The 27,118-nt window shown below is 37.9% G+C and overlaps 1 protein-coding gene across 1 annotated transcript in view; it reads right to left on the reverse strand.

Annotated features, from left to right (window-relative positions):
* Positions 1-299: 299 nt before the first annotated feature.
* Positions 300-27,118, reverse strand: part of CD86 (CD86 molecule) — a 36,719-nt gene continuing 9,900 nt past the window's right edge. The window contains exons 2-5 of the mRNA XM_044669164.1: positions 22,841-23,182; positions 21,065-21,373; positions 17,011-17,133; positions 300-391 (exon numbers count right to left, since the gene is read on the reverse strand). Of these exons, the coding sequence (XP_044525099.1) occupies positions 300-391; positions 17,011-17,133; positions 21,065-21,373; positions 22,841-23,182 (866 nt within the window). The remainder of the gene's footprint in view (positions 392-17,010; positions 17,134-21,064; positions 21,374-22,840; positions 23,183-27,118) is intronic.

Consider the following 27,118-nt stretch of genomic DNA (forward strand, 5'->3'; position numbering starts at 1 on the left):
TTGAATGCTTACAAGCGTGTGGTCTGATAACTTTATCTATAAACATGGCTTTAATTAAAATACTAATTTATATATTTATACCAGCCTTTATCATTTTTAATATTTATAGCTGCACTAAGGAGGGCAAAACTGAGGAGGGCATCAGTAGTAATCTCCAAAACTTCTGTTATTGCTGATATAAAGATTTCTTTAGAAGTTCATAAGTACCACAGTATACTTGATATGTAGATGGCCTGCAAGAGAGTTCAACATTTGTGAGGATGTTCTGTCAGGATGTTCTGAGCCAATTAAGAAAGCCACTATTTCTCTGCCTGTTCTGTGTGTCCTGTGGTTGGAAGTACTTGCTTTTCTTCAGAATGTCCAGGATCTTCTGCCTTCTCCTTAGTAGTTCCTAGAATAAGGCACAAATCACAGCTTTAGAATAGAGAATCTCTATGAGAAAACAGAAAGAGGATGCTATAGCTCCCAACACTTCTAGAAGCATCAAGGTGGCAAGAATATAGGAACAGTAATGGCATGGGTATGATTTATAAGGATAAATAAGAGTATTGGTCTTAGTTTGTAAGACTTAAAAAGAGTGAGATGATTTTTGAAAGTCAAAATAGCTTCATTAAGATGGTCATATCAAAGTCATCTAAATTTCTTCAAAGTTATTAGTATTTTTTTCATTTGAAGCAAGGCATCAGTAAAGTTTCTCAAGATAATGATGAATTATCTTGTTAATAAGTTAATTAATAAGATAATAAAATATGTGATAGATTCCCAAATTGCTATAAAACAATGTATACCCTTTGATCCAGTAATACTGTGATATTGGAAATTTGGGAGTCCTTGAACTAATTTTGAGGTCCTTGATCTAAACTTCCTGTGGACATTTAGGGCTCTTTCAAACTACATTTCCCAAGAGCCAACTGCCTTCCTCTCTTGTGTAATCATGTGGGCAGGAAGTGTAATCATGTAGAGAAAAGTATAAAGATTGAGGACTGAATTGGTACTTGCTCTTTTGTGATTGTGGAGCAGAAGCCAGGATGGGAGGAGCAGGTAAATGGCAGGTCCCTTTAAAAAGACATGTGGTTTCATTTTCCTAAGTGGCTATCAATAAATCCTTTAAAACCCTAATATTTTTAAATCTATCCTTTTATATGAATTTTATTTCTTACAATACCATTACTATGTCTGTATCCCAAAGAAATTCTCAAAAAAGGGAAAGGACATGCTTGTACAAAAATATTTATAACTGCCCTTTTTGTGGTGGTAAAGAATTAGAAATTGAAGGAATATCCATCAATGGGGGAACAACTGAACAAATTGTGGTATATGATGGTGATGGAATACTACTGTGCCATAAAAAATGATGAACAGGATGATTTCAGAAAGAGCTAAAAAAACCTACATGAACTGATTCAGAGTGAAATAATCAGAATCAGAACACTCTGTGCACAATAAGAACAATATTGTGGAATGATTAACTGTGTTAGACTTAGCTACTTTCATCAATATAATGATCTAGGACAATTCTGAGGGACTTATGATAAAGAATACTATCAAAATCCAAAGAAAGAACTTTTGGAGTCATAATGAAGATCAAATAATGGGGTTTTTCACTTGCTTCTTTGGATTTTTGTTTGGGGCTTGGGTTTTATATGGTTATTCTCTTACAAAAATGAATAATATGGAAATATGTTTTGCATGATAATATATGTATATCCCAGATCAAATTGCTTGCCAGTTCTGGGAGTGGGGAGGGAAGGGAAGGAGGAAGACAAATTGGATACTATAACTTCAGAAAACTTATGTGGAAATTTGTTAGTAATGTAATTGGCAAAATAAAAATATCTTTTAAAAGAAATATCTGCTAGAGAGTAGAGATGAATTTGCCAAAAGCTTCACAAATTTATTCTGTGTTCATTAGGAAGAGAGTGGAGCCAAGATGACAGCATAGTAGCAGGAGCTTTCTGAATCTCCTTCCAACCAATCATTACAAAGCATCTCAAAAGTACAGAAATAAAAACCAGATGAGTAAAGGAGTTCTCCTACTCGCTATAGTGTGAAACACAGGACGTGAATGGTGATTCCCACACTATAAGGGGGCACTAATCAAAGTGTAAGCTGATCACCCCTCCCCCACACCACCTTCCATGCCAGTTAGTCTAGACATCATATTACAAGAAACTATCAAAGAAAACTGCCCTGGAATTTTTGAATAACAGTGTAGAGTAGAAATTGAAAGAATTCATAGATCACTTCTTGCAATAAATTCCCAAATGACAACTCCCAGGAATGTTATAGCCAAATTCAAGAGCTCCCAGGACAAGGAGAAATTACTGCAAACAGCCAGAAAGAAATAATACAGATATCAAGGAGCCCCAGTCAAGATTACACAGAATCTAGTAGTTTCAACACTAAAGGATGGCAAGGCTTGGAATATGATATTTAGGAAGGCAAGACATCTGGGTCTACAACCAAGAATTACCTACCCAATCAAAACTGACTATATACTTTCAAGAGAAAGTATGAGAATTTAACAAAATAGAAGATTTCCAAGCATTCCTAAAGAAAAAACAAGAACTAAACAGAAAATTCTATGTCCAAATACAAAATTCAAGAAAATCATAGAAAGGTAAACAAGAAAGTGAGATGGGAAAATTTAAGGATATAAATAAGGTCAAATGGATTATATTCCTATATGGAAAAATGATATCTGTAACTCTTAAAAATTGTTTTCATTAATATTCATAGGCAGAGGTTATAGTATTAAGCTGGTTAAGATGATATGTTTAAAAAATGGGGGGGACAAAAAAAAGAGGATGACACTATGAGAAATTTGAAGGAAGAGGTAAAATAGGATAAATTATACCACATAAAGAAGTACATGGGTTGGTGGGAAGAATACTATTATAAGAAGGGGAGGAAGAGAGTGGTGACGGGTAATACTTAAACCTTACTCTTAGTGGAATCAGTTTTAAGAGGGGAGAACAGCCAGATCTATTGGGGTATAGACTTCTATCTTACCTTATAGAGAAGTTGAAAGGGAGTAAGGAAGGGGGTGGGGAGTATTAAAAGGGAGGGAAAGGTGGGAGGTGGGGGTGGGACAGGGTATGATTAATAGCCCTTAAAGAGAAATAGGGGAATAAGAAGGGAGGGGATGGGAAGGAAAGTAAAATAAGGGTAGGGGAAAGGGGGGGGGGTTGATTAAAAGCAGAACACTGATGTGGAGGGAAATAATGAAAGAAGAAAGTGAAGGATTAAAAGAGGAAATCAAAATGATGGGGAATACAGAGTTGGAAATCATAACTCTGAATGTGGATGGGGTGAACTCACCTATAAAATGGAAGCAGATAGCAGAGTAGAATAAAAATAAAAATCCTGCCATATGTTGTCTACAAGAAACATACATGAGGCAGGTAGACACACACAGGATAAAGATAAGAGACTAGAGTAGAATTTATTGGGCATAAACAGAGGGAAAGAAGGCAGGAGTTGTAATCATGAGATCTGACAAGGCCAAAGCAAAAAGAGATCGGATTAAAAGAGATAAGGAAGGTAATTACATCCTGCTAAAAGGCAGTATGGACAGTGAAGAATATCAGTACCCAACATGTATGCACCAAAAGGTTAGGCATCCAGATTTTTAAAGGAGAAACTATTGGAGGCTAAGGAGGAAACAGAAAGTAAAACTATACTAGTTGGAGACCTCAAATTTCCTCTATCAGATCTAGATATATCAAACCAAAAAAAAATAAATAAGAAAGAAGTAAAAGATGTGAATGAAATTTTAGAAAAATTAGAATTAATACATATATGGGGAAAAGTTAATAGGGATAAAAAGAAATATACCTTCTTTTCAGCAGCAGATGGTGCATTTACAAAGACTGAACATGTACTAGGGCATAAAAACATTGCAAACAAATGCAGAAAAACAGAAATAATAAATGCAACTTTTTCAGATCATAATGTGATAAAAATTATAATTAGTAGCAAGGGTACATGGAAAGACAAATTAAAAATTAATTGAAAATTTTAAAATCTTTATTCTCCAAAACTGGTGGGTCAAGGAAAAATCATAGAAACAATCACTGATTTCATTAAAGAGAATGACAATTAAGAAACAACATATCAAAATTTATGGGATATAGCCAAAGCATTATTCAGGGGAAATTTTATATTCCTGCTGCCTATATTAACAAAAAAAAAAAAAAGGAAGAGTATTAACAAAAAAGAGAAAACAGGGATTAATGAATTGGGCGTGTAACTAAAAAAAAACTAGAAAAAGAACAAATTGGTCTGATAAAGACCAAATTGGAAATCCTAAAAATCAAATAAGTTAATAAAATTGACAGTAAAAGAACTATTGGACTAATAAATAAGACTAGGAGCTGGTATTTTGAAAGAACAAATAAAACAGATAAAGTATTGGTTAATCTAAATTAAAAAAGAAAGAAGAAAACCAAATTAATAGTATTGTGAATGAAAAGGGTGATCTCACTTCTAATGAAAAGGAAATTAAGGCAATTAAGAGCTATTTTGCTTAATTATATGACATTAAAATGGATGAATATTTACAAAAATATAAATTGCCTAGATTAACAAAAGAGGAAATAGAATACTTAAATAATCCCATATAAGAAAAAGATATTGAACAAGCCATCAAGAAACTCCCAAAGAAAAAAATCACCAGAGCCAGGTGGATTCACAAATTAATTCTATTAAACATTTAAAGACCAATTAATCTCAATACTTTACAAACTACTTAACAAAATAGGCAAAGGAGTTATGTAATTAATTTCTGCACCCTAAAACTACAATTTCCAACACCCCACTCTCCTTCTCATGTTATGTGCTGATGTAGGGAGGATAGTAGTTTGGTGTAGCCCCACCTTTCTATTTTTTTGCTGATCAGATGTAGTGGAAGTGAGGTGAGGTGAGAGGCAGGAGAACTTGCTCACATGGTTTTAATTTTGTTATATAATGAGGGTTTTTTTTTTACTTCTATTTCCTTTTTATTCCTTCTACTTCAAGTGATTATTAAAAAACTATAAAATATAATTCTTGAAGTGTTGGCTATTCTGTAAATGGAATTAACTCACCCTTATTCGTTGTTTAGACTCTAACCACCAGAAATAATGTCACCTTACCCAACTTAGAATTAAGTGGGGAGGGGGGAAGTCTGTTACCCACATGTGATAGTAAGTGACAAATCAAAAACAAAGGACTGCCCTTTGGCCAGTCCAAAACAGTGTTGAGCCTGCCATTTGTCCACTTGAAATTGGAGGTGGATGCAGGAAGTGACGAAAGATGCTATCTTTTAAATATGATGGTAACTTCCTGTGGAGGGAATTTGTGCTTTGAACTTGGTGTTGAAGGATCTCTGGTGAGACCTCAGACTGCTTCCCTTTGAATTGTCACGTGGGTAAGCCAGGCTGACTCTCTTTCTCTTCCCTTGGTGTTTCTGGGGGCTCTAGCCTCAAAGAGGCCTCTCTTCTCAGAGGAGGTCTTGTGGCTAGAGCCTTTTTAAATTAACTCTGTGCTCCTCTGCTGGAGCCTCTAAATTCCTACCTGATTCAGGCCTCTGGTCCAGGCCAGAGTTTCTCTCTCTCAATCTCCCTACCTTCAGCCTTCCTAATTGTAAATAAACCACCATAAAAGTCATCCTGACTTGGGTCTATTTTATTTTGAAATCGAGTTAATAGATTTCTGGTGATCATACCTTAAAGTCTAGTCTCCCCTCTGACACTAAATTCCCAAGCCAGGAAGACCAAAAACAGAAAGAAAAATATAGACCAATATCCTTACTGAACCTAGATGCAAAAATATTAAATAAAATACTAGCTAAAAGGCTACAGCAAGTTATCGCAAGAATTATTCACTATGACCAGGTGGGATTTATATCAAGAATTCAAGGATAGTTTAATATTAGGAAAACTATCCACTTAATTGACTATATGAATAATCAAACCAATAAAAAACACATGATTATCTCAATAGATACAGAAAAAGCCTTTGATAAAATACAACACCCATTCCTATTGAAAACACTAGAAAGTGTAGGAATAGAAGGGTCCTTCCTCAAAATAATAAACAGTATATATTTAAGTCCATCAGAAAGTATCATCTTCAATGGGGACAAGTTAGAAGTCTTCCCAATGAGATCATGAGAGAAGCAAGGATACCCATTATCACCTCTATTATTTAATATTGTACTAGAAATGCTAATAGTAGAAATTAGAGAAGAAAAAGAAATTGAAGGGATTAAAGTAGGCAATGGTGAAACTAAACTATCACTCTTTGCAGAGGATATAATGAAGAATCTGAGAAAATCAACTAAAAAGCTAGTAGAAATAATTAATAACTTTAGCAAAGTTGCAGGGTACAAAATAAACCCACAGAAATCATCTGCATTTCTGTATATTTCTGACAAAATTCAGTAGCAGGAGTTGGAAGAAGAAACTCCATTTAAAATCACTTTAGAAAATATAAAATATTTGGGAATCTACTTGCCAAGACAAATTAAGGAATTATGTGAACATAACTACAAAACACTCTTCACACAAATAAAACTAGATCTAAAAAATTGGAAAAATGTCAATTGCTCATGGGTAGGATGAGTTAATATAATAAAAATGACAATTCTACCTAAATTTATTTATTCAGTGCTATACCTATCAAACTACCAAAAAACTTTTTTTATAGAATTTGAAATTTTATTATAAAGTTCATCTGGAAGAACAAAAGATCAATAACATCAAGGGAACTAATAAATAAATGTAAAGGATGGAGGCCTAATCTTACCAGATCTCAAAGTATACTATAAAGCAATGATCATCAAAACAATATGAAATTGGCTAAGAGATAGAAGGGTGCATCAATGGAATAGACTTGGGGCAAATGATAGTAGCAAGATAGTGTTCAATAAACCCAAAGATCCCAGCTTTGGGACAAGAACCCACTATTTGACAAAACCTGCTGGGAAAATAGTATGGGGTGGGGGCAGCTGGGTAGCTCAGTGGATTGAGAGCCAGGCTTAGAGACAGGAGGTCCTAGGTTCAAATCTGGCCTCAGACACTTCCCAGTTGTGTGACTCTGAGCAAGTCACTTGACCCCCATTGCCTACCCTTACCACTCTTCTGCCTTGAAGCCAATACACAGAATTGTAAAGGTTTAAAAAAAAGTATGGGAGAAATTAGGTTTAGATTAATATCTTATACCCTATACCAAGATTAATTCAGAACGGATAAATGACTTAAATATAAAGAGGGAAATCATCAACAAATTGGGCAAGCATAGAATAGTATACCTGTCAGATCTATGGGAAAGGAAGGAACTATGTGGATAGAATTTGCTCCCCAGGACTCTCTTACCCAGCATCCCATTTGTGTGCTCATGCTAAGTGTGTACACTGTATGCGTACATATGAGAGATTAAGTTTTGGTGTGACCCCTATCTCTCTTTCTCTCTCTTTCCCTGATCATGGCTGTGGAACCTGGCTTTGAACCAGGCAGGAGAATTTATTCACATGGCCTTACTTTTGTTAGATAATTAGGTTGTATACTTCTATTTCTTGTTTTTATTTCTTCTACTTCAAGTAATTATTATAAATTTTATAAAATTAATACCTGGAGTTATTGGCATTAATTTAAATCTTACATTTTTGGCAACAAGAAGTCTGGAGTGTAGGACCCTTACACCTCTCTAAATGAGTTGATTAAAACTGCATTTCTCTCCTGCCATGGCCTTTTCACCTTTCCCCTCTCTTTGGAGTTTTCCCAGTGGTGGGAACCACTCATGATGGGAGCTGCGTAGTGGCATCTCTGGCCGTTCAGTTTTGTTTGCAGGGATCCTGGCCAAAATAGATAAGTTGCTTCCTGCTGCAGTCTGCGCCCATCCCTCCCACGGCTTCCACTGGCACCTTCACTGCTCTTTTGCTGCTGCCTTCCACAGCCAATTCCCCGAGTTCCCTGAGCAGAAGGTGAAAAGCTAATCCCCTTGGGGTCACTATGTATAGCTGAGTAATAGCAGAATCAGGCAAATAGAAATAATAACAATTACAGAAATAATGACAATTATAGAAATTATTAAAATAGAGAAGTAGGAAAGAAAGTTTTGCAAAATATAGAGGTTTGTAATCTGGTTGGCTCACAGATGGAACACAAAGGGAAAGGTTCCAAGGAATGTCAGGAAGAGATATAAAGAGGACCAGGGAGCTAAAGATGGGCTCTCTTTGGTTCCTGTTTCCTTTGGAACTTGGAGAGATAACTTCCTATGAGGAAAGATAACAGTTTCTGGGGGAAGCCATTTGACCTTGCAGCTGAAGTCCCTCTGATCAGCTATCCAGTCTCCAAATAGAAAATTACCAATGGATTTCCATCTGTGTCTATCTTCTATGTTCCTGACTTTCAAATTGAAATATATCCTGATTTATTGAGAAGAAGCCAACCTGAAAAGAATATACCTGCCTGACCTCAAAGAAACCTACAGCCTCTAGGTTGGAGGCCTTGTATGACTTTACCATTCTGTCACCGCCTAATCAAAACTAACTGAACTATATTTCTTTACCAAGACTATTTTTGAGAGAGGCCATAGTCAGGAAAGCTAGATTAGGGAAATTTTTTGGAAACAGAGAGAATAGTTGTCAGATAGCAGCAAGTCAAAGAAGTGATTCATGAGAATCTATTAGGTTTTGGAGGGAGAAGATTAAGAAAATTAGAAATAGGGAAATCCCTTTTGGCCCTTCTTCCTTTCCCTGTTTGAAACCTGTGAAATAAACCCATTTTGTTATAAAGAAAACCAGTCAGATTGTGCTCATCACAGATTCAGGTCTGAGGCCTACCATTTCCAGCCTATCGGCCTGACACAGACAGAGAACAGTGCTATACCATTTTATCATCTTTACAAGTGAAATAACTCATTTATTTCAAAATAATAACCCAAATGAGGCAACTGATAACTCATACCAAAATACCCCAAATGGGGCTCATCTACGCTATACTCGGGTTGAAAATCCCTCTCAGCATGAGGGATCCTAGAGAACTAACCAAGGATCTTTATGAAGGTGTGAAGAGGGAGTAAGGTCTTTGGAATCAGAGTGAAACCTTTGATTTCCCAGACCTTGATGTTTTAACACCAGTTATCCTAGTCCATTCTCCCCTCCTCCCTCGTCCCAATAATGATGAACCTCATGTAACCCTAAAAATTGGAAACACGTATTATGATTGCCTCTTAGACACTGGAGCATCCAGATCAGTATTGATGAATAAACTTGATTCTGAATGCAATTCTATTGGCTCACTACATATAATAGGGGTATCAAGGCCACCCCTAAAGGTTCCAAAGCTTTCACTTAAAATTGTGTCTGTAGAACCCCTAGCAGTAGAACATTCTTTTTTTCTAATGCCTAACTCCCCTACAAATTTGCTAGGGAGAGATCTTTTATGCAAGCTTAGAGCCACAATAACATGCTCTCCAGATGATTTGATGACACTAGAATTGCCTGAGGAATCCTTAAATTTGCTCCCTATACTTCTTTCATACAGTCAGGAGGTGAAGAAGCCTCTCACATTTAAAATCCCAGCTGATATGCGTGAGTCTCTTTGGGCCACATTGTTTTCCAATGTCAGCCTACTTAAATTAGCTGTTCCTGTTCAAATTAAGACAAAAGGTGGTCCTTCTCCTTCCATTCCTCATTATCCTCTATCAAAAGAAGCAATTGAAGGAATTATCCCAGTAATAGATTCACTGAGCAAATCTGAACATAATACACCTATCCCACCTGTAAAAAAGCCAAAATTAAGCCCAGATGGAAAAATTGTCTACCGATTTGTACAGGATTTAAGGGCTATAAATAATCATGTCATTAAGAGATATCCTTTGGTTCCCAGACCAGCCATAATTATCTCCTCTATTCCCAGCACAGCCAAATATTTCACTGTGGTAGACTTGTGCTCAGCATTTGCCTTCACCTGGAAGGGTTCCCAGTGAACATGGTGTCAGTTACCATAAGGGTTCATGGAAAGTTCCACGTTGTTCTCACAGATTTTAAGACAGGATTTGGAAAACAATAGGTTTAAGGAGAGCTGTTTGATGCAGTTTGTAGATGATTTGCTCTTGTACTCACCAAATGCCACAGTATGCCAGGAAGATAGAAAACATCTCCTTTTAGAGCTACATAAAAGAGGCCACAAGATCTCTAAGGCAAAGGTTCAGTGGTGTCTCCCCAAAGTGGAATATTTAGGGTTCATTTTAACTGCTGGCGCCTGCTGCATTTCCCCTAAACTCATTGAAGATATTCAGAAATCAAGTGCCCCCTCCACTAAGAAACAGTTCAGGGAAATTTTAGGAGCAACAAGATTTTGTAGGCAGTGGATCCCTTGCTATGGGGAAATCACCAAGCCCCTTATAACTCCGACAAAAATCCCATCCCTGAACCATTTAAATTAGAGGTGGAACACCTGTCAGCTCCTTCAAAATTAAAACAGGCTATCCTGTCTGCCTCTGCTCTAGGCATTCCAGATTACCAAAAGCCATTTACTTTGTATGTACACAAACAGAGAAGGGTAGTTTCAGGCATTTTATCTCAACCTTTGGTAGCTGTTCAGCATCTAGTTGCCCAGCTGGACCCAGTAGCTTCAGGAGCACCACCCTATCTTACAGGCGTAGCTGCCACAGCTTTGTTAGTAACTAAATCTGCTGATTTAGCATTGGGATGTCCATTAACCATAATGTGTCCACATGAAGTCGAAGCATTGTTGCTAAGGCATAGAACACAGGCATTTTCTGATCAAAGACTCACTAGATATGAGGTAACCTTATTAGGTAATGAGAATATTACCTTGAAACACTGTACAGTTCTTAATCCTTCAACCTTGCTTCCTGATTTACCAGTCTCAGGAGAATCATTGCAGAGCTGTGAATCTTTAGCATCCATGACTGAAAAGCCTTGAGATAATCTCCCGGACACTCCTTTAGACAACCCAGACTTAGTCTTATTCACTGATGGTTCTTCTTTCATGAGGGATGGCATATGCTACACTGGAGTTGCTGTAGTCACAAAATTCACCACTGTGTGGTCAGTTTCACTGCCCTCAAATGTAAGTTCTCAAGGAACTCATAGCTCTAAAACATGCCTGTATAATTTCCAAAGATAAGAAGGCAACTATTTACACAGACTCTAGATATGAATTTGGAATATATCATGTAGTAGGTATGCTATGACTTCAAAGGGGATTTTTCACCTCAGCTGGAAAATGTATTGCAATTGCAAAAATCATTAAAGAAGTTCTTTTTGCTCTCCAGCTCCCTGAAGCCCTAGCTGTGGTTCATTGCTCTGCCCATACAGGTGGAACTGACTCTGTCTCTAGAGGGAACCACCAGGCAGACACTGCAGCAAAACTCACTACTTTAGAAGAGCCTGAATCAATTTTAACATTGGCAACTAGTAATGACTTAATTTAGCCCTTTCTTATTTAGCAGGAAGTGAAAAAGTGGAAGCAAAAATTCAAGGCAAAACAGATACATCAAGTATAGGTGTCTAAAGGAAAACCCCTCTCCCTAGAAGTTTTTTTTATCACCAAATAAAATTGTCACTTTGGCACCCAGGGCATTGCAGACTCTAATAAAAGAGTATGGATAGCCCCTGGTATAATTATCATAGCCTCTAAAGTGTGTGCAGCCTGCCCCACCTGCCAAGCATATAATCAGCACACCTTTCATGGCAAAGCTTTTGGTGGTCATCCTCTGGCTTACACACCTTTTGAACATCTACAAATTGATTTTATCACTATGCCAAAGCTTGGACAGTATAAATTTTGTCTAGTCATAGTGGATCAACTGATCAGAGGGCCAGAAGCGTTTCCCACCACGTGGGCCATAGAGGGTTTTTTTTGCCAAAGTGCTTTTAAAAGAGATTATTCCTCACTTTGGCCTGTCTGCACATATTGGTTCAGACAAGGGAACTCATTTTACTGATTTGGTTTTGTCTCAGATATAATCTTGTTTGGGGATCACTCCCAAATTCCAGGTACTGTATCATCCTCAGAGCTCAGGCCAAGTTGAGAGAATAAACAGAGATCTTAAAACTATGATTGGCAAATTGTGCACAAAGACTCATTTAAAATGGGCTGAAATTCTCCCTCTGCCCTATTTTATCTTAGAAGCAGGCCAAGGGGAGATCTACACATCTCACCATTTGAGATGCTTTATTGATATCCCCCTATCCAGGCTAAGTCTTTTTCTCCTGCATACACATCATTACTAGGGGAAGACACTTCTATTGCTTCATATATATAGGATTTATAGATCAAATTGCAAGAAGTCCATGAATCCAGGGCTGTAGTACAAGCAAGACCTATAGACTTCTCCCTCTATGACCTACACCCAGGTGACAAGGTGTATATTAAGAACTACAAGCACACTGGAGGAACTGCCTGGGAAGGTCCATTCCAAATCCTGTTAACCTCTCCAACAGCTATCAAAATTGGAGAAAAGGACTCTTGGATTCATTGTTCTCATGTAAAGAGTGACTGTATCCTATCATGCTTATTGTATTTGCTGATTGTTTGTTTTAAGATTTTATTTTGTTTTTTAGTTCACATATTGATCTAATCTAATATATTCTGTTACATTACGTCACTTTAAGTTACTGTGTTTTGGCTATTAGCTATAAGTTATATTACACTGTTTTTATTTGTAGCATCCTACTATCTTTATTTGTACTGTCCTATGCCTGGACTGGAGATAATACCATTGTAAAAGCCCATAGTCTAGTTGGGCAAACCCTTTCCATGGCATAGCCATAAATTCTTATGGATACTGAGTTTGTCACCAGATCCATTGAGGTCACATATTGCCTATACAGCCTTTTGTGCCTTTTTGCCTTTGTTAATTGTCACATAGATGATAAATGTTCTTCATCAAACTGATTACAACCTGTATCAGTAAACTTTGGAGAATTTTATGAGCTCTTATGGTTTGGGGGATTTTGGTACTTTTTAGAATGTGCACTAGCTGTTGTATTACTGTTTTGTTGTTGTTTTTTTAAAGTTGTTACCTGGTCAATAATCATGTACATATACAATAATCACTGTGGATCATGGCCAAGTTAAAAGGGAAGAGATCTCATTTTTGAGTGAGAAACCTTTGCGTTGTGCCTCTGCTTGGCTGATACTTTGTCACATAGAATGTGAATTTTTTATTTTTATTTTTAATTTTATTATTGTTTTTCCTTTTATGTGCAATAGGATATTTGAATTTTCTTTCCTCTCCTACTTTTTGTACTTGTAGTACATGCAACCAGCATTAATGGTTTTTTTTTAATTTTGCACTAAAATAAGTTTACAATATCCATCAGCCCTAATGTCAATGCAAAAGCTTTAGACTGTAGAAACCTGACATTGATTGTCAAATATTATGAGACTTTGTCTAATAATTGTGTCAGATTTCAGAAGAAGGGATCACAAAAGAGCCATTGTACAGTACCAAGAAGCAAAGGTCAAAGAGACCAACCAATCCCAATGGGATTGATGAGAATCTGTCGAGAAGCACAAGGTCAAGGAGACCAATCAATCCCAGTAGGATTGATGAGAATTTGCATCAAGACAAAGAACTTCTTTTAAGGTTTGAGGAAGTGGCTGTTTGACAATGACAGATGCAATATTTCCCCATGCCAGATTCAGACAAAGTACCTTAGTTTGGCTGCCATTTTGGCTCTCTTATCCCTGTGAGTTTTCTGTAGTCCTGGTTGCTGATTGGGTGAGTACATATTGCTGCAATGGTCCTACAGCCTTGTGGGACACAAGGCACTTTATTAGGTCCTGATTCTAGGACCCATTATGTGCTTACTCTTGCTTACTCAGAATTTTTTTTTATTAACATTTATATTTTAGAAAAGTTAACACGGTTACATGATTTATGCTCTTACTTTCCCTTTCACCCCCCCGGCCTCTCCCCTCCCCTGGCCGATATGCATTTCCACTGGTTTTAACATGTGTCATTAATCAAGACCTATTTCCAAATTGTTGATAGTTGCAAAGGCAAAGGTTTAAAAAATAACTAAAGAAAGAAATTCCCTTCACTGAACAGAAACATCTTTACCTTTTACCATTAGTGGTGTAGGCAAGTGTTTGAAAGTTAAAGGTAGCTCTCTAAACATAAATTTCTTAACTGGGTTGAATCACTAATGCTAACCATGGCAATAACCAAGCTAAGGAATCTGGCACTTGTCCCCAGACCACAGAAAGAATCTCCCTAGTACTGTTGAGCAGGAAGCAGAGAAAGGAGAAGGAGGGAGGGAGTTGGAACAGATTTCCTATGTGTCCCATAACTTCATTGAAATCCCACTAGTGAAAAATTCCTGCAAAGGGTCATGACCATAGATAGTCTAAAAGCCTTTCTAGCTCTACATTCTTATATGATTGAACCTTCACAATCATTTGGTTAGATCAGAGACCTCTCCTAAAGATAAAGCTCTATCTGTATTTAAACATTAATTACTTAGTTAAGGTATTTGGTGTCTGGAGCAGTGGTTCCCCAATTTTTCAGTAAAACATTTTGATCATGTATCTCCTAAATGTATCTATTTACTTATTCATAAATTCAATTTGAAGAACTATGTTTCAGTAGGGATGATGATAAACGAAGGAGTTGGGAATTTTGCCATATGAAGAGTGGATGGTGGGACTGAATGAATTTAGTTTAGAGATGAGAAGACAAAGGAAAGACATAACAGGTACATCCACTTATTTGATGAATTATACTGCATTTCCTCATTTATAAAATGCAAGGATTGGACAAGATGGCCCAAGGTTCCTTCTAACTCCAGATCTCTGACCCTATGATTTTCTCTGTTATTCCAGAAGATAAAAACTAAGTCAACAGGTGAAAGTTTGGAATGGGACATAGGGCCTTAGAGACCAATTTTAAATCAACATAATAAGATCCTTTTAATGATTAAAAAAAAAAAGTCTGACCTTGGGAAGGCCTGCCTCAAGAGGTGTGTGAATGGAATTAGCTCACCCTCATTCATTGTCTAGACTCTAGGCATCAGAAATAATGTCACCCTACCCAACTTAGAATTAAGTGGGGAGGGGAAGGTCTGTTACCCACACGTGATAGTAAGTGACAAATAAAAAACAAGGGACTGCCCTTTGGGTAGTCCAAAATAGTGTTGAGGCTGCCATTTGTCCACTTGAAATTGGAGGTGGATGCAGGAAATAATGAAAGATGCTATCTTTTAAATATGATGGTAACTTCCTGTGGAAGCAGTTGACGCTTTGAATTTGGTGTTGAAGGATCTCTGGTGAGACTTCAAACTGCTGCCTTTTGAATTGTCACGTGAATAAGTTAGGCTGACTCTCTCTTCCCTTGGTGTTTCTGGAGGCTCTAGCCTCAAGGAGGCCTCTCTTCTTAGAGGAGGCCTTGTGGCTAGAAGCCTAGTTTAATTCACCTCTGTGCCCCTCTGCTGGGGCCTCTAAATTCTTACCTGGTTCAGGCCTCTGGTCCAGGCCAGAGTTTCTCTCTCTCAATTTCCCTACCTTCAATCTTCCTAATTGTAAATAACCACCATAAAAGTCATCCTGACTTGGGTCTATTTTTTTTTTAAATGGAGTTAATAGATTTCTGGCGACCACACCTTAAATATCTAGTTTTCCCCTCTTACAGAGATAATCAGGAATGTGAGGAATCCAGCAATGACCATCTGTCAGGAATGTAATAAAAGGAATTACCACAATGGATGAGAAGTTGGACAGTATGACCTTTAAGACACCTTCCTGTTGAAATACTCCCTGCATAGGAGTATATGGTCATAGAACACAGGATCATAGATGTACTGCTGGGAAGACTATCAAAGAATATGCTATTCCAATGTCCTCATTTTATAATTGAAGCAACTGAGAATTAAGGAAGTTGACTTGCCCAAGGTCAGATAGTCAATAAGCATTAGAGGTAGGATATGAAGTTATAGCCTCTGACTCAAGTAAGTACTCTTCAACTATACTGTGATGCTTTCTTTTTTCATTCTTTGACCATCTTTTCTTTTTCTTCCTTCCTTCCTTCCTTCCTTCCTTCCTTCCTTCCTTCCTTCCTTCCTTCCTTCCTTCCTCCTTTACCTCTGTCTTAAAATCCATACTAAATATCAGTTCCAAGACTCAATCCAAGGATTAGGCAATTGGGTTAAGTGACTTGCCCAAAGTCACACAGTTAGGAAATGTCTGAGGCCAGATTTAAACCCAGGACCTCCCAACTCCAGGCCTTGATCTCTATCCACTGAGACACCTGGTTGCCCCTCTTACCATGCTTTATTCCTTCTCCTTTCAGTGCTTTCCTCAGAACTTATCTTCTGTTTACACTATACACACATCTTGTATCTACCTGTTTGTTTGCACACTGTCTCCCCATTCAAATGTGAGCTCCCTGAAGTCAGAGACTGCATTTTTGCCTATCTTTATATCTGTTGCGTTTAGCACAGCACAGGCATATTAGTTAGTTCAGCCATTTTTTTTTGTCATTAACTCTTCATGACTCCATTTGAAGTTTTCTTTGCAAAACAATTGAGTGGTTTTGTTATTTTCTTCTCCAACTCATTTTAAAGATGAGGAAGCTGAAGCAAACTGGGTTAAGTGACTTGCCTAGGGTCACAACTATTACACAGTAATAAGTGTCTGAGGTCAGATTTGAACTCACAAAGATAAGTTTTTCTGACTCCAGACCCAGCGCTCTATCCACTGTGTTATCTAGCTTCCCAGGAGTCAAGAAGAACTGCATTCAAATCCAGCTTTAGACACTTACTAGCTGTATAATCCTTGGCAAACCACTTAATCCTGTGTGCCTCAGTTTCCTCAACTGTAAATTAGCTAAAGAAGGAAATGGCAACCCACTCCAGTGTCTTCCATGAAAACCCCAAATGGGGTCACAAAAGATGTATAAGACCAAATAATATATATGCATGAACTGTACAACATTCCAAGAGAAAAGAGGAAAATAAATAAGTTGTGAGGTAAATAAATCTGAGTGACTTACCTCTTTTATCACAGAGACGATGGCGTTTTGTCCAACAAACAATCGCTATGACAATAAATAATAATACAAGTCCAAGAATCAATTCGAGGAAATTATTTCCCGGGTCTTCATTGGATTGTATCTCTGTACAAGGAAATCATCACAGGAGTTATCAGCCAAATCATCTCTAAAACTTCTGCAGATTGCTGCTTTCTATATTCACTTGCCCAGCAGCTGCCTATATAGGCTTAAAAGCCATAAATAATGAAAACCAAAATGTAGTCACAAGGGCCAGAGTCACATGGCCCCAGCAGCAGCAGTCAACAGTGAGGCCAGGGCAAGATTTGCCTCTCTTTCTTAGAGATTTGATCATTTTTTAACCATATGTGAAAGGATAGACAAGGGCAAACTCCTAAGATTTGGAGAGATGATAATGGCATCCATTCTAAACATAAATGTGCCACTAGAGTGCAAAAATCTCAATTTGGCTTGAATTTCTTTTTATCCCTCCCCTACATTTTTCTATCCCCATATTCAGTCACTAAGTCCTAAAGACTCCCCAAATTCATCCCCCTATTTTCATTCCCTCCCCTTGGCCATGCCCTTATAACCATAGATCTTGTCTGTTGTAATACTTCTTTCTGTTCTCCCAGACTCTAAGTATCACTGCACTTTATATGCTACCAAATGATTAATCTTCTTAAAATATTTTCAGATTTTACATCTGTGCCCCCCAAACCTTAAAGGCTCCCTGTAATCTTCAAGTTAAACTCCTTGCTCTGGCATATAAGGTCATCACAGTCTAGCCTTCTATTTCTCATTGACATGAACCTTCATCTCCAACCAGGTTGGTGTATTTACTGTCTCCCAAATGGAAATATTCTCACCTTGAATTTTTTCTGCACCATTCCATTCACCTGAAATTTCTCCCCTCAACCCCATTTATACATTCTCTATACATCTTACAATCTTCTAGGATCTGATTCAAGTCCATCTCTTCCATGAGGTCTTTCCTGACCACTCCAAGATACAGTTCCTATTATACCTATGAATTCTTTGAAATCATTCATTTAACAATTATCAAGATATCTCTTATACTATTATTTAAGAATAGTCCCTATCAGCAAAGGAAATGAGGGGCAGTATAGTCTTTCCAAGCTGGAAGCAGGAAGGAAGGATGATGGGATGGGAGGCGGAAGTTGCAGAGAAGAGTTGGGGTTGAGAAAGAAAACCTGGGAATTTTGGTAGTCTGAGAAGGGGAGAGGGTTCTGGGTAGTTTGCCAATGCCAGTGGCCAGACAATTACAATTGCAGGGTCCTGTTGCCCTGAGTTGAACACAATCATAGGCAATTGAAACCTCATCTGGCTTGTGGACCTACTTCCTATCATCCATTAGTTTCTCCTTCCTGCTGGTAAAACTACATTTTCCATCAAACCCCATTTCATTTTTTAAACCGTTATCTTCCATCTTAGAACCAATACTGTATATTGGTTCAAAGGCAGAACAGTGGTAAGGGCTAGGCAATGGGGGTCAAGTGACTTGCACAGAGTTACACAGCTAGGAAGTGTATGAGACCAGATTTGTACCCAAGACCTTCCATCTCTAGGCCTGCTTCTCAATCCACTGAGCCACCAAGCTGCTCCCTCCCCCTACTTCCCGTTTTGTATTATTGTGTTCAGGCAGAGTAGTAGAGTGGTGAGAGACAGACAGACAGAGTCGGGAAAGCCTAGATTCCATTCCCATGTCTGAAGAATATTGTAGTTCCAAGCAGTTCTCTAAGTCTAAAATGCATAGCAGGTATTTTACTGCTCGGTAGTTTCCTCACTGACAGCTCCCTATGCCAAATAAATAGTCTGGTCTCTGTGCCACTCCTCCAAAAAAGGATTATTGTGTAGCAGTGTGGACAAGCACGTTTCAGAAACAGTTTGGTTAACCTCTCAGTATTAACATCTCTTGACAATGTATGAATTTCCTAGAAAAAACACAAATTCCTCTTGTTGTGAGTTTTTATCATCCCACTGATGAGATCTTCGTTCTGGCACTAACTCAAGTTCTTGATTATTTTACATTCTTGAGCTATGCCCTTAGACTTGGTCTTTAAAAAAGGAGTTGGACTCAGATCATGAGTGTAGGGGAAAAGCATAGAGAAGTTTCCCATAGAAATACATGAATAAATGAGCAAATGAATGAACAAGCATTTATTTGTTTGGAAGAGAAACATTAGCTTCCATATGGTCCTTCCAAGAGATCAAGAACTAGGTAGAGATAGACATATGGAGAGTAAAAGACATGGAAAGAAAGAAGGAATTACTGCCAGATAAAAACACCAAAAGAAAGAAAGTGTTGATATTAGATGAAGACATAATGGTTCAACAGGGTGCAAGGAGAAACAACCTGGACCTTTACTGGTATTGTGAGCTCTGTGGAATATATAGGTACCAAGTGAAGATGGGACCTACCAGAAGCAAGGATTCTTGATTCCCAAGTTCTTTCTCTGAATGGGGGTTGGTAGAAAAGGAAGAATTAGGCCCATGGTGGCATTATAAATCAGGATAGCAATATAAAACCTTGAGAAAGTTGGGGTCCAATAGAAGAGAGTTGTTTTGACTATTTATTGACACAGACGCATATTCTGTGTGTTTTCTGTCAGATTAACTAAATCTATCCTATATTAGCTATTTTATTAGCCTGCTAGTTAGCTACTTTTGTACCTTCCTGGGACCTGAGGGACCCTTTAGGGAATGATATAAACCAAATTCTGATGTCACCAGAAAAAAACCCTGGGTAAAGGAAAAAGACAAAGAAATTGAACAGAGATCTGAAGATAAATCTAGTCTACATGATATCAGAGCTATTGTCATGAGTCCTGGTATTGTTTATCTTTTCATTTGTTGTTGGCATGTTTTCCCATGTCTTAGAAAAAGATCGTACAGCCTTTAATGGTAGGGACCATCATTTCAGTGGCTAGCATGGCATCTTATATATCATAGCACACTTTATATTTGTTTTATGGGTAAACATAAGAATGAATGAAGATCAGTTGGGATCCTTCCTAGTCCCAGTCATCTCTACTACATATAGCAGAACCCCCCCCAAAAAACAGATCAGGGACAACACTGGAGTTAACTTTTCCTTAAAAGTGGAGCACATTGGACTGAATGGATGGGATCATTGAATTGAGCCAATTCATATGCCCTTGGTTTAGGGCCTTCCCAATAGTAAATTAAAACGGCTAGGTTGAAACTAGTTGCCTATATCAGTCCAAAGAGATATAACTCTATGTCAAAATACATGTCTTTCTCCCCAAAAAGTTATAGTCTATTTGCTGCATCCAGTTCCTGATTATCCACTGTTCCTTAATGCCTTGAAAATCTGATCCCCCTTTTTTCAGTCCTTATCCTCTTTTACCTTTCTGAAAATTTGACATAGTTGACTCCCTCTCTTCTGTTATACAGTATTCTCTCTTCCATTGGTTTCTATGAAACTACTCTATTGTTTTTCCTACTTCTTATCTGATTATTATCTTTCTGGTTTTTTGCTTCAGCCTAAGTGTGGATATTCCCATGGAACCCCTTATTACCCTTTTCTTTTTTTCTTGGTATTCTTTATTAGTAATCCTATTCACATCCATGGCTCTAATGATCATTTCTAGGCAGATGACTCCTAAATTATATCTTCAACCCAAATTTTTCCCTAGAGCTCCAATGCCTGTTGAATAGATATCTCAATCTGGATTTTCATCTCAAGTTTAACATGTCCCTCTTACTCAAGTGTAAAGTTGTTTGGTATGTCAGGGACTATATGTTATTTCAGCTTTGTATCCTCCAATATCTAGGTACTTAATAAATATTTATTAAGTTGAGCTGTGTTGATTTGTTTGCACTTATGTGTTTTCATCATTGATAGACCTGGCCCCTTACCTGTATTCTTTTTTTTTTAACCCTTAACTTCTGTGTATTGGCTCCTAGGTGGAAGAGTGGTAAGGGTGGGCAATGGGGCCCTTACCTGTATTCTTAACCTAAATGTTTGTGTTTATTATCCATTAAGAATATGAGCTATAAAAGGAACTTTTACCTATAGTCAGAATCTTGGAGATAAGGGGTTCCTTTTGTCCCACAGTCTGTAGATAACAGCTGATGTTAATCCTGGTAGTTTCGTTAAAAGTTAGGGATAAGGTAGTTCTAACATCGTAGAGCTGAGTGATATTATCTATGGACAGATCCATAATGCCAGGAATCTTGGTAGAATTTTCGGTTGTTACCATCCAGTACATCTCCTCAGGTTGTGGATATCCTTGTTCAGCTGAGCAGGAAAAATTCAACACGTCTCCAATTTTTGCTGTCATGTTGTCAAGTCGTGTTATTTCAGGTTGACTGAAAGGGGCTAAAAAAAAGATTTTGGACATGAATAACTTTTTCCTTCATTTTAAATCTTGATGCTATTGGGGAATCATCGTCCCTGATCAGAGAGAAGAGAGTCTCGGGATTCTCAGGCTAACTCAAGACATATAACTGATGATGCCATAACAGTGATGGTGGGGGAGTCATAGGACATGGGTTCAAGTCCTAGCTCTGTTACTTCCTCTGTGACCTGGACCTTGATTATGTCATTTGTGAAATTATCTCTAAGACCCCTGCTAGTTCAAAAACTATGTTCATTGGATCCCAATAATTCCTCTTTGCTCAATCTCATTATTCTTTTTAGGAATGGAGATACGCATAACATTTTTCGGTGGATGAGAGGTCTAGATGTGTGATTTCATCTTCACTGGAAACTCCCAGTTAAAAAACTCCTTCTCTGAATGCAAATCAGCAATTATCATGCAACTTATAGTCTTATAGAATTGTGGGAAAGTGGTGGGGGAAGAAGAAAAAGAAAGAAAGAATTTGAACCCAAATCTTTTTCATTTCAAGGTTGGCTTTCTGTCCATTATATTATATTGCCCCTTATACATAGCATAAGGTTAGATAATAAGATAAAGGATAGATATAGTTGATATCTTTGTGGGAAAATGAATAGACTTTATAGTGTGATAAATATAATACTACTCTGGGAGTCTTATTCCCTACTCTGCAAAAAAAAACTATTTGTCTATGATCCTAGAGGCTTCATTTCCATGATCTCATAACCTTCCCACTTCCTATCTTCATTAAGTTCACTTTTTTCCTTTTCAAAGAAACTATTTCTTTTTTTTTAAGTAATTACCTTCTGCCTTAGAATTGATACTGTCAGTTCTAAGGCAAAAAAGCAAAGAACTAAGCAACTGGGGTTAAATGACTTGCCAGAGTTACACAACTAGAAAGAGTTTGAGGTCAAATCAGATCCTCCCAACTCCAGGCCTGGTACTCTGTCCACTGAGTCACCTAGATTCTCCTCTAAGAAACCATTTCTATTGCTATAATCATTTGCTATTTTGCAGGAATTCTTTAATTTAGAATATAGAACTTGGAGAAATCACTCACCCAGAGACATATATACACACACATGCAACCTTGTTCCTCTATCTCCAGAAGGGTGAAAAGACTGAAAATATTGGTATCAAAGGGGGCAAAAGGCCATAAAACACCATGCCAAGCTAAGTTGTTAAGAATTATCCTGTTGGCCAAAGTGGGGATTTTTAAACTACCTTTGAGTTTCATTTAGCCATAATTCCTTTTGTTCATTTGATTGCTCATTTCCCAAAATGCTGCATTCTCAGCGACTTTGCACAACAAATGGAAAAAAACACTGTGGACTTTTGGTTTCATGGAATCTCTACATTCATCTCCAGTGTACTTTGCAGAAATTTCTATTTTTTAACTTTATAAATCTTGCCAAGTAGCACTCAAGAACTGATAAGTGATTACTTACCAAGGACAAACAGCTGAAAAGAAAACTGATGGACAAGAACTAATCCTTTGGGACCACGGTGTTGGACTAAACATTTATATTCCCTCTGATCCTCAATCCGAACATTTTGGAGTCGTAAAGTCCAAGTGGTTTGGTTATATTCCGTTCGATTAATGTACTTTGGATGGATGAACTCCCGCTTCTCTCTTCCTTGATAGAGCTCATATAGAACAAGATCGTTGGCATCTTGCCAAAATATCAGTAGTTCTTCCAGGCTGATTTCTTCAGGATTCTTGAAGTTACAAGGCAGGTCTACGGTCCCGTTGAAAAATGCCTCAACCTTTGGCTCTGTGGCAGTGGCAACTTAATCAGGGGAGATAGAGATAGAGAAAAAGGAAATAAGAAAACACTTTCATTTATCCACAATAAATATATCGTCTTCCTTACTAGTGTCAGTATAAGTAAATAATACCAGTACACCAGAGTGGGGCCATGTTGGGGAAAGAAATGTCCATATGGGGTCAGCATAGAGCCAAAGACAGGTGTGTGGAGCTGTTTAACAGGATACTCAGCCCCACTGTTTCTGACGAGGATGCCAAGACTAAGGAAGACCAACCCTGAGCACAATTCTTGATAACAGGACCTATGAAAGGGAGCAGGAGAAGGAGCAGGGAGGGTTATGAATTGGAATCAGAAGCCCTTAATAGTAATTTGCTTTATTTAGCCTCAGAGATCTTGTTGAAGCAAAAAGCTTGGTTCAGAAATTTACAGGAAATTGATACTTGAGAAAATGATACAAACCAGAGTTTTCTTATTATGTGTCATAGCAAGCAGACCAAAAAAAAAAAAAAAAAAAGAGCCTCTACATACACCATATGACAATATAAATAGAGCTTCTTTCCCAGCAATGCAAGAAAACTCACCCAGCACAAGAGTGAGTGAGTTGTGTTGGGAAGGAAACATGCTTGAAGTTGAAATATCAAAATCATATATCCCGAAATTAGTTTGGCTGAGAATATGTAATCAGTGCCTGATAATGGGAAGAAGGTAGCATGCCTAATCAGACCCAGATGTGGTAGAAAAGTTTTGGGGGTCTTTTATAACCACTGGCCTTGTTGTGGGCTTTATTTGTGACTTTGTGGCAACCAGAAACTGGGTGTCTTAGTTAAGAGTATGAGGCAGCAGCAGGAGAGTGACTCACAGATCACACAGTAGGTGGACAGGAAGTTTATCAAATCAGAAACTTTGACCATTAACTGCTTGACTCAGAGTTAACAGAAATGAGAACACTGGAAAAGCAGAACCTTGCCTGTCTTTGCCTGTAAGCTTTATGGGCATTAGGACCACTTAGTCTAAACGACTTCTGTATGGTAGTCATCTTATTATAAATATAACATCAAACATTATAAAATGTTTAGTTATCACATAATTATTTTTTATTGTATTTTAAGGGGGAGAAATGAAAGTTGGTGCAAGTCTGAGGTCATATACATAACTAGCTCTAATGGGGAAGAAAAACGCAGAGGGAAGAATGGGCAAAGACAGAATCCCCAAAATTCAGAACTGAGAATATTTGTCCCAAGCTAGAGGCTTAAGTGATGCATGTGTCAAAATCCAGTCTTAAAGGTAGGACAGGAAAGGTCTGCCAGGGAATCAGAACTTCTGTGGTAACAGTAAGTCCCTGAACAACTAAAGGATATATTCATAGGATGGAGAGTCGCCAGATAAAAGTGGGGTTGGGGGTGGGGTTACAGTGGGAGAATTCTCCAGAGTGGCAGCCCCATCTACTCAAGAAAGGAATGAGAGTCCTTGACTCTTAGAACCTGCCTAAAACACATTTCTGCTCAAGAGAAGGTAACAAAAACCTATGCTTTTTTCACCAGCCCCACAGAGCATCACTGCAAAGCCAAGGCTTTTGAATGAGCAGTAAGAAACTCCCACTGAGACCTTCTAATGATAAAAATTGACTTCAGGGACATTGCACACCAAGTCATCATCCATATCTGAAAGATCCTCCCCAACCTCACATTTTTTTTGTGGGATTCCCCGGCTTCCTTCAAAGCACAGCTCAGTTTCCATGTTCTGTGTGAGACCCTCCTAATCTCCACTTCCACTACCCTCCCCCAATTATTAGCATTCTTTCTCCATTAAATTATTTAAAATTTAACTTGATGTCTTAACTTGCATACATGCTGTATCTCCCAGTACAACCTAAGCACTCTCAGCAAAGAAATGGTTGCTTTTTTTGTCTGTAAATGTAATGCTCAGAACACCATAGGCACTTTATAATTATAAATTTCTTTTGGATTGAATCAGGAATTATGTTGGGAAATTTCTGAGACTAATGGTTGCTGAGACTAAAAGTTCTTTTATTTGCCCTTTCTTAAAAAAAAGAAAAAGCAGGAAAAAATAGCATTCGTGTAAATGATCAATCTAGTTATATTGGATGCCCTGTAGTATTTTTCTTAGGTTTGCTGGGTGGCAGGATATTAGCCAAGAGAAGTAGAAGTCCCTCTAAAAATCCCTAAACCTTTTGATTTATGAAAGTCTTCGACCCCAAGATTCCAGTAAGTCGCTGAGGCTAAACTGTTCAATCTTGCCATAGCAGAAAAAGCCTATTATTCTGTTTTGGAAACTATCGAGAATATATAACATATTGAAGTGTTAGACTAGTGGTCTAATTCACTAGCACATTGTATGAAACTGGGAAGGTTACTTCTTTATGAGCCTCAGTTTCCTCATCTATAAAATGAAGGGACATTGCATACTAGATGATCTCTTTTCCTTTTGGTTCTCAGTTCTTTGTTTTATCATATTAATAGTTGGCATTTATATGCCTTGACATGCCTATTTTCTTAATGTATCTCACATCTGTCACCATTCACCTGCTCAGAAAGCCTCAGTGGGTCCCCATTGTCTTGGGAATAAAATATAAAACATTTTAGTTGGCATCTACAACCCTTCACAACCTTGTTTCACATTCTCTTTCCAGATTTTCTTATGTATTACCTGCCCACCATCCACGACCACCTAAGTACTCTAAACTACAATAAATTGTTCTATTTTCTGTTTCCTATATATAACATCTCATCTTCCACCTCCATACCTTTGTATGGGCTGCTCCTACCCCTCTGCCCCCCAAGTCACAAGCTTGGAAGATTTTCTTTCACCTCTACCTCTTAAAACCCCCAAAGTTAGTATTATCTCCTTCAATAGGCCTTTTTATAATGCTGCCAATTTTTTAGTGCTTCCTCCAACCCCCTCAAATCACTATGGATGTGTTTTGCATGAAATTGGACTTGCTCAGATCATCTAACATGGAGGAACTATGTCCTCCACCATGTGAGTGGGAAGAGCCTGATGGACTACATTCAGAAAGGCCACCTCTTTAACTGGTCAAAAGGATGCAATCTCTCTCTTTCCGACTCCCAATTTTTCCTACAAGCTCTTTCCATTTCAGTCCAGAGAGTGACAATGACACCTCTAATATGGACACACTAAATTAAATTTGTGAGAGGAGAAAGACTTGTTTTCCCTGCTTGCCCTCATGGCTCCTAAGGTTTCTCTTGGCCTAGGGATGTTTGTTTTTGGTCTCTTTCCTTTTATCCTTCTCAGTTTCTGGGGCCTCCATCATCTTCACTGGACCTGGGAGTTCAAACCATTATGACCTTGGGGCCAAGACTGCAGGGAAGGATAGTGCAGCCAGCCCACCTAGCAGGGAAGTCCAAAGAACTTGCCTGAGACTTGAGCTAGAGAGGTTTGGACTTGGGAGTGGAACTTTGTTGAGCTATGAACTTAATCCCTTTCCCCTCCCCAGAAAATGAGCTGGTTCATGTGAAAAGGAAATTTTGCATCCTACATGTTGGAGAATTATGTTTATTTGTGATTATACATTTTGAAGTAAAAACATTCCTTTGTAAAATCTAATCTGTGGCTACATGAAACTGGAGTATAGAAAACCACCTCTATAACTGGAGGAACACTACTGGTAGAGGATAGAACCATTTGTAAAGAGCTTAGATAGATAGCCTTCACCTCCTTAAGGATTCTGGGGAACTCTGGAAGAGAAGTGAAAAGTATTATACCTGGCCTCCAGGTAGGGTGATCAGGGTGGCATGTATATATCCTGTTTATATATATGCAAGAACACTTCAAGAGAATGTAATCTCTTTGAGGACAAAGACTGTCTTAATTTGTATTCCCAATGGCTATCAAGGTACATGGCACATAGTAGGTGCTCAATGCATACTTAAGACCATCAATTCCAACAAAACACTTTACAATCCTTATTTCATTTGA

This window comes from Gracilinanus agilis, chromosome 3 (genome assembly GCF_016433145.1).
Source record: "Gracilinanus agilis isolate LMUSP501 chromosome 3, AgileGrace, whole genome shotgun sequence".
Taxonomy (NCBI): domain Eukaryota; kingdom Metazoa; phylum Chordata; class Mammalia; order Didelphimorphia; family Didelphidae; genus Gracilinanus; species Gracilinanus agilis.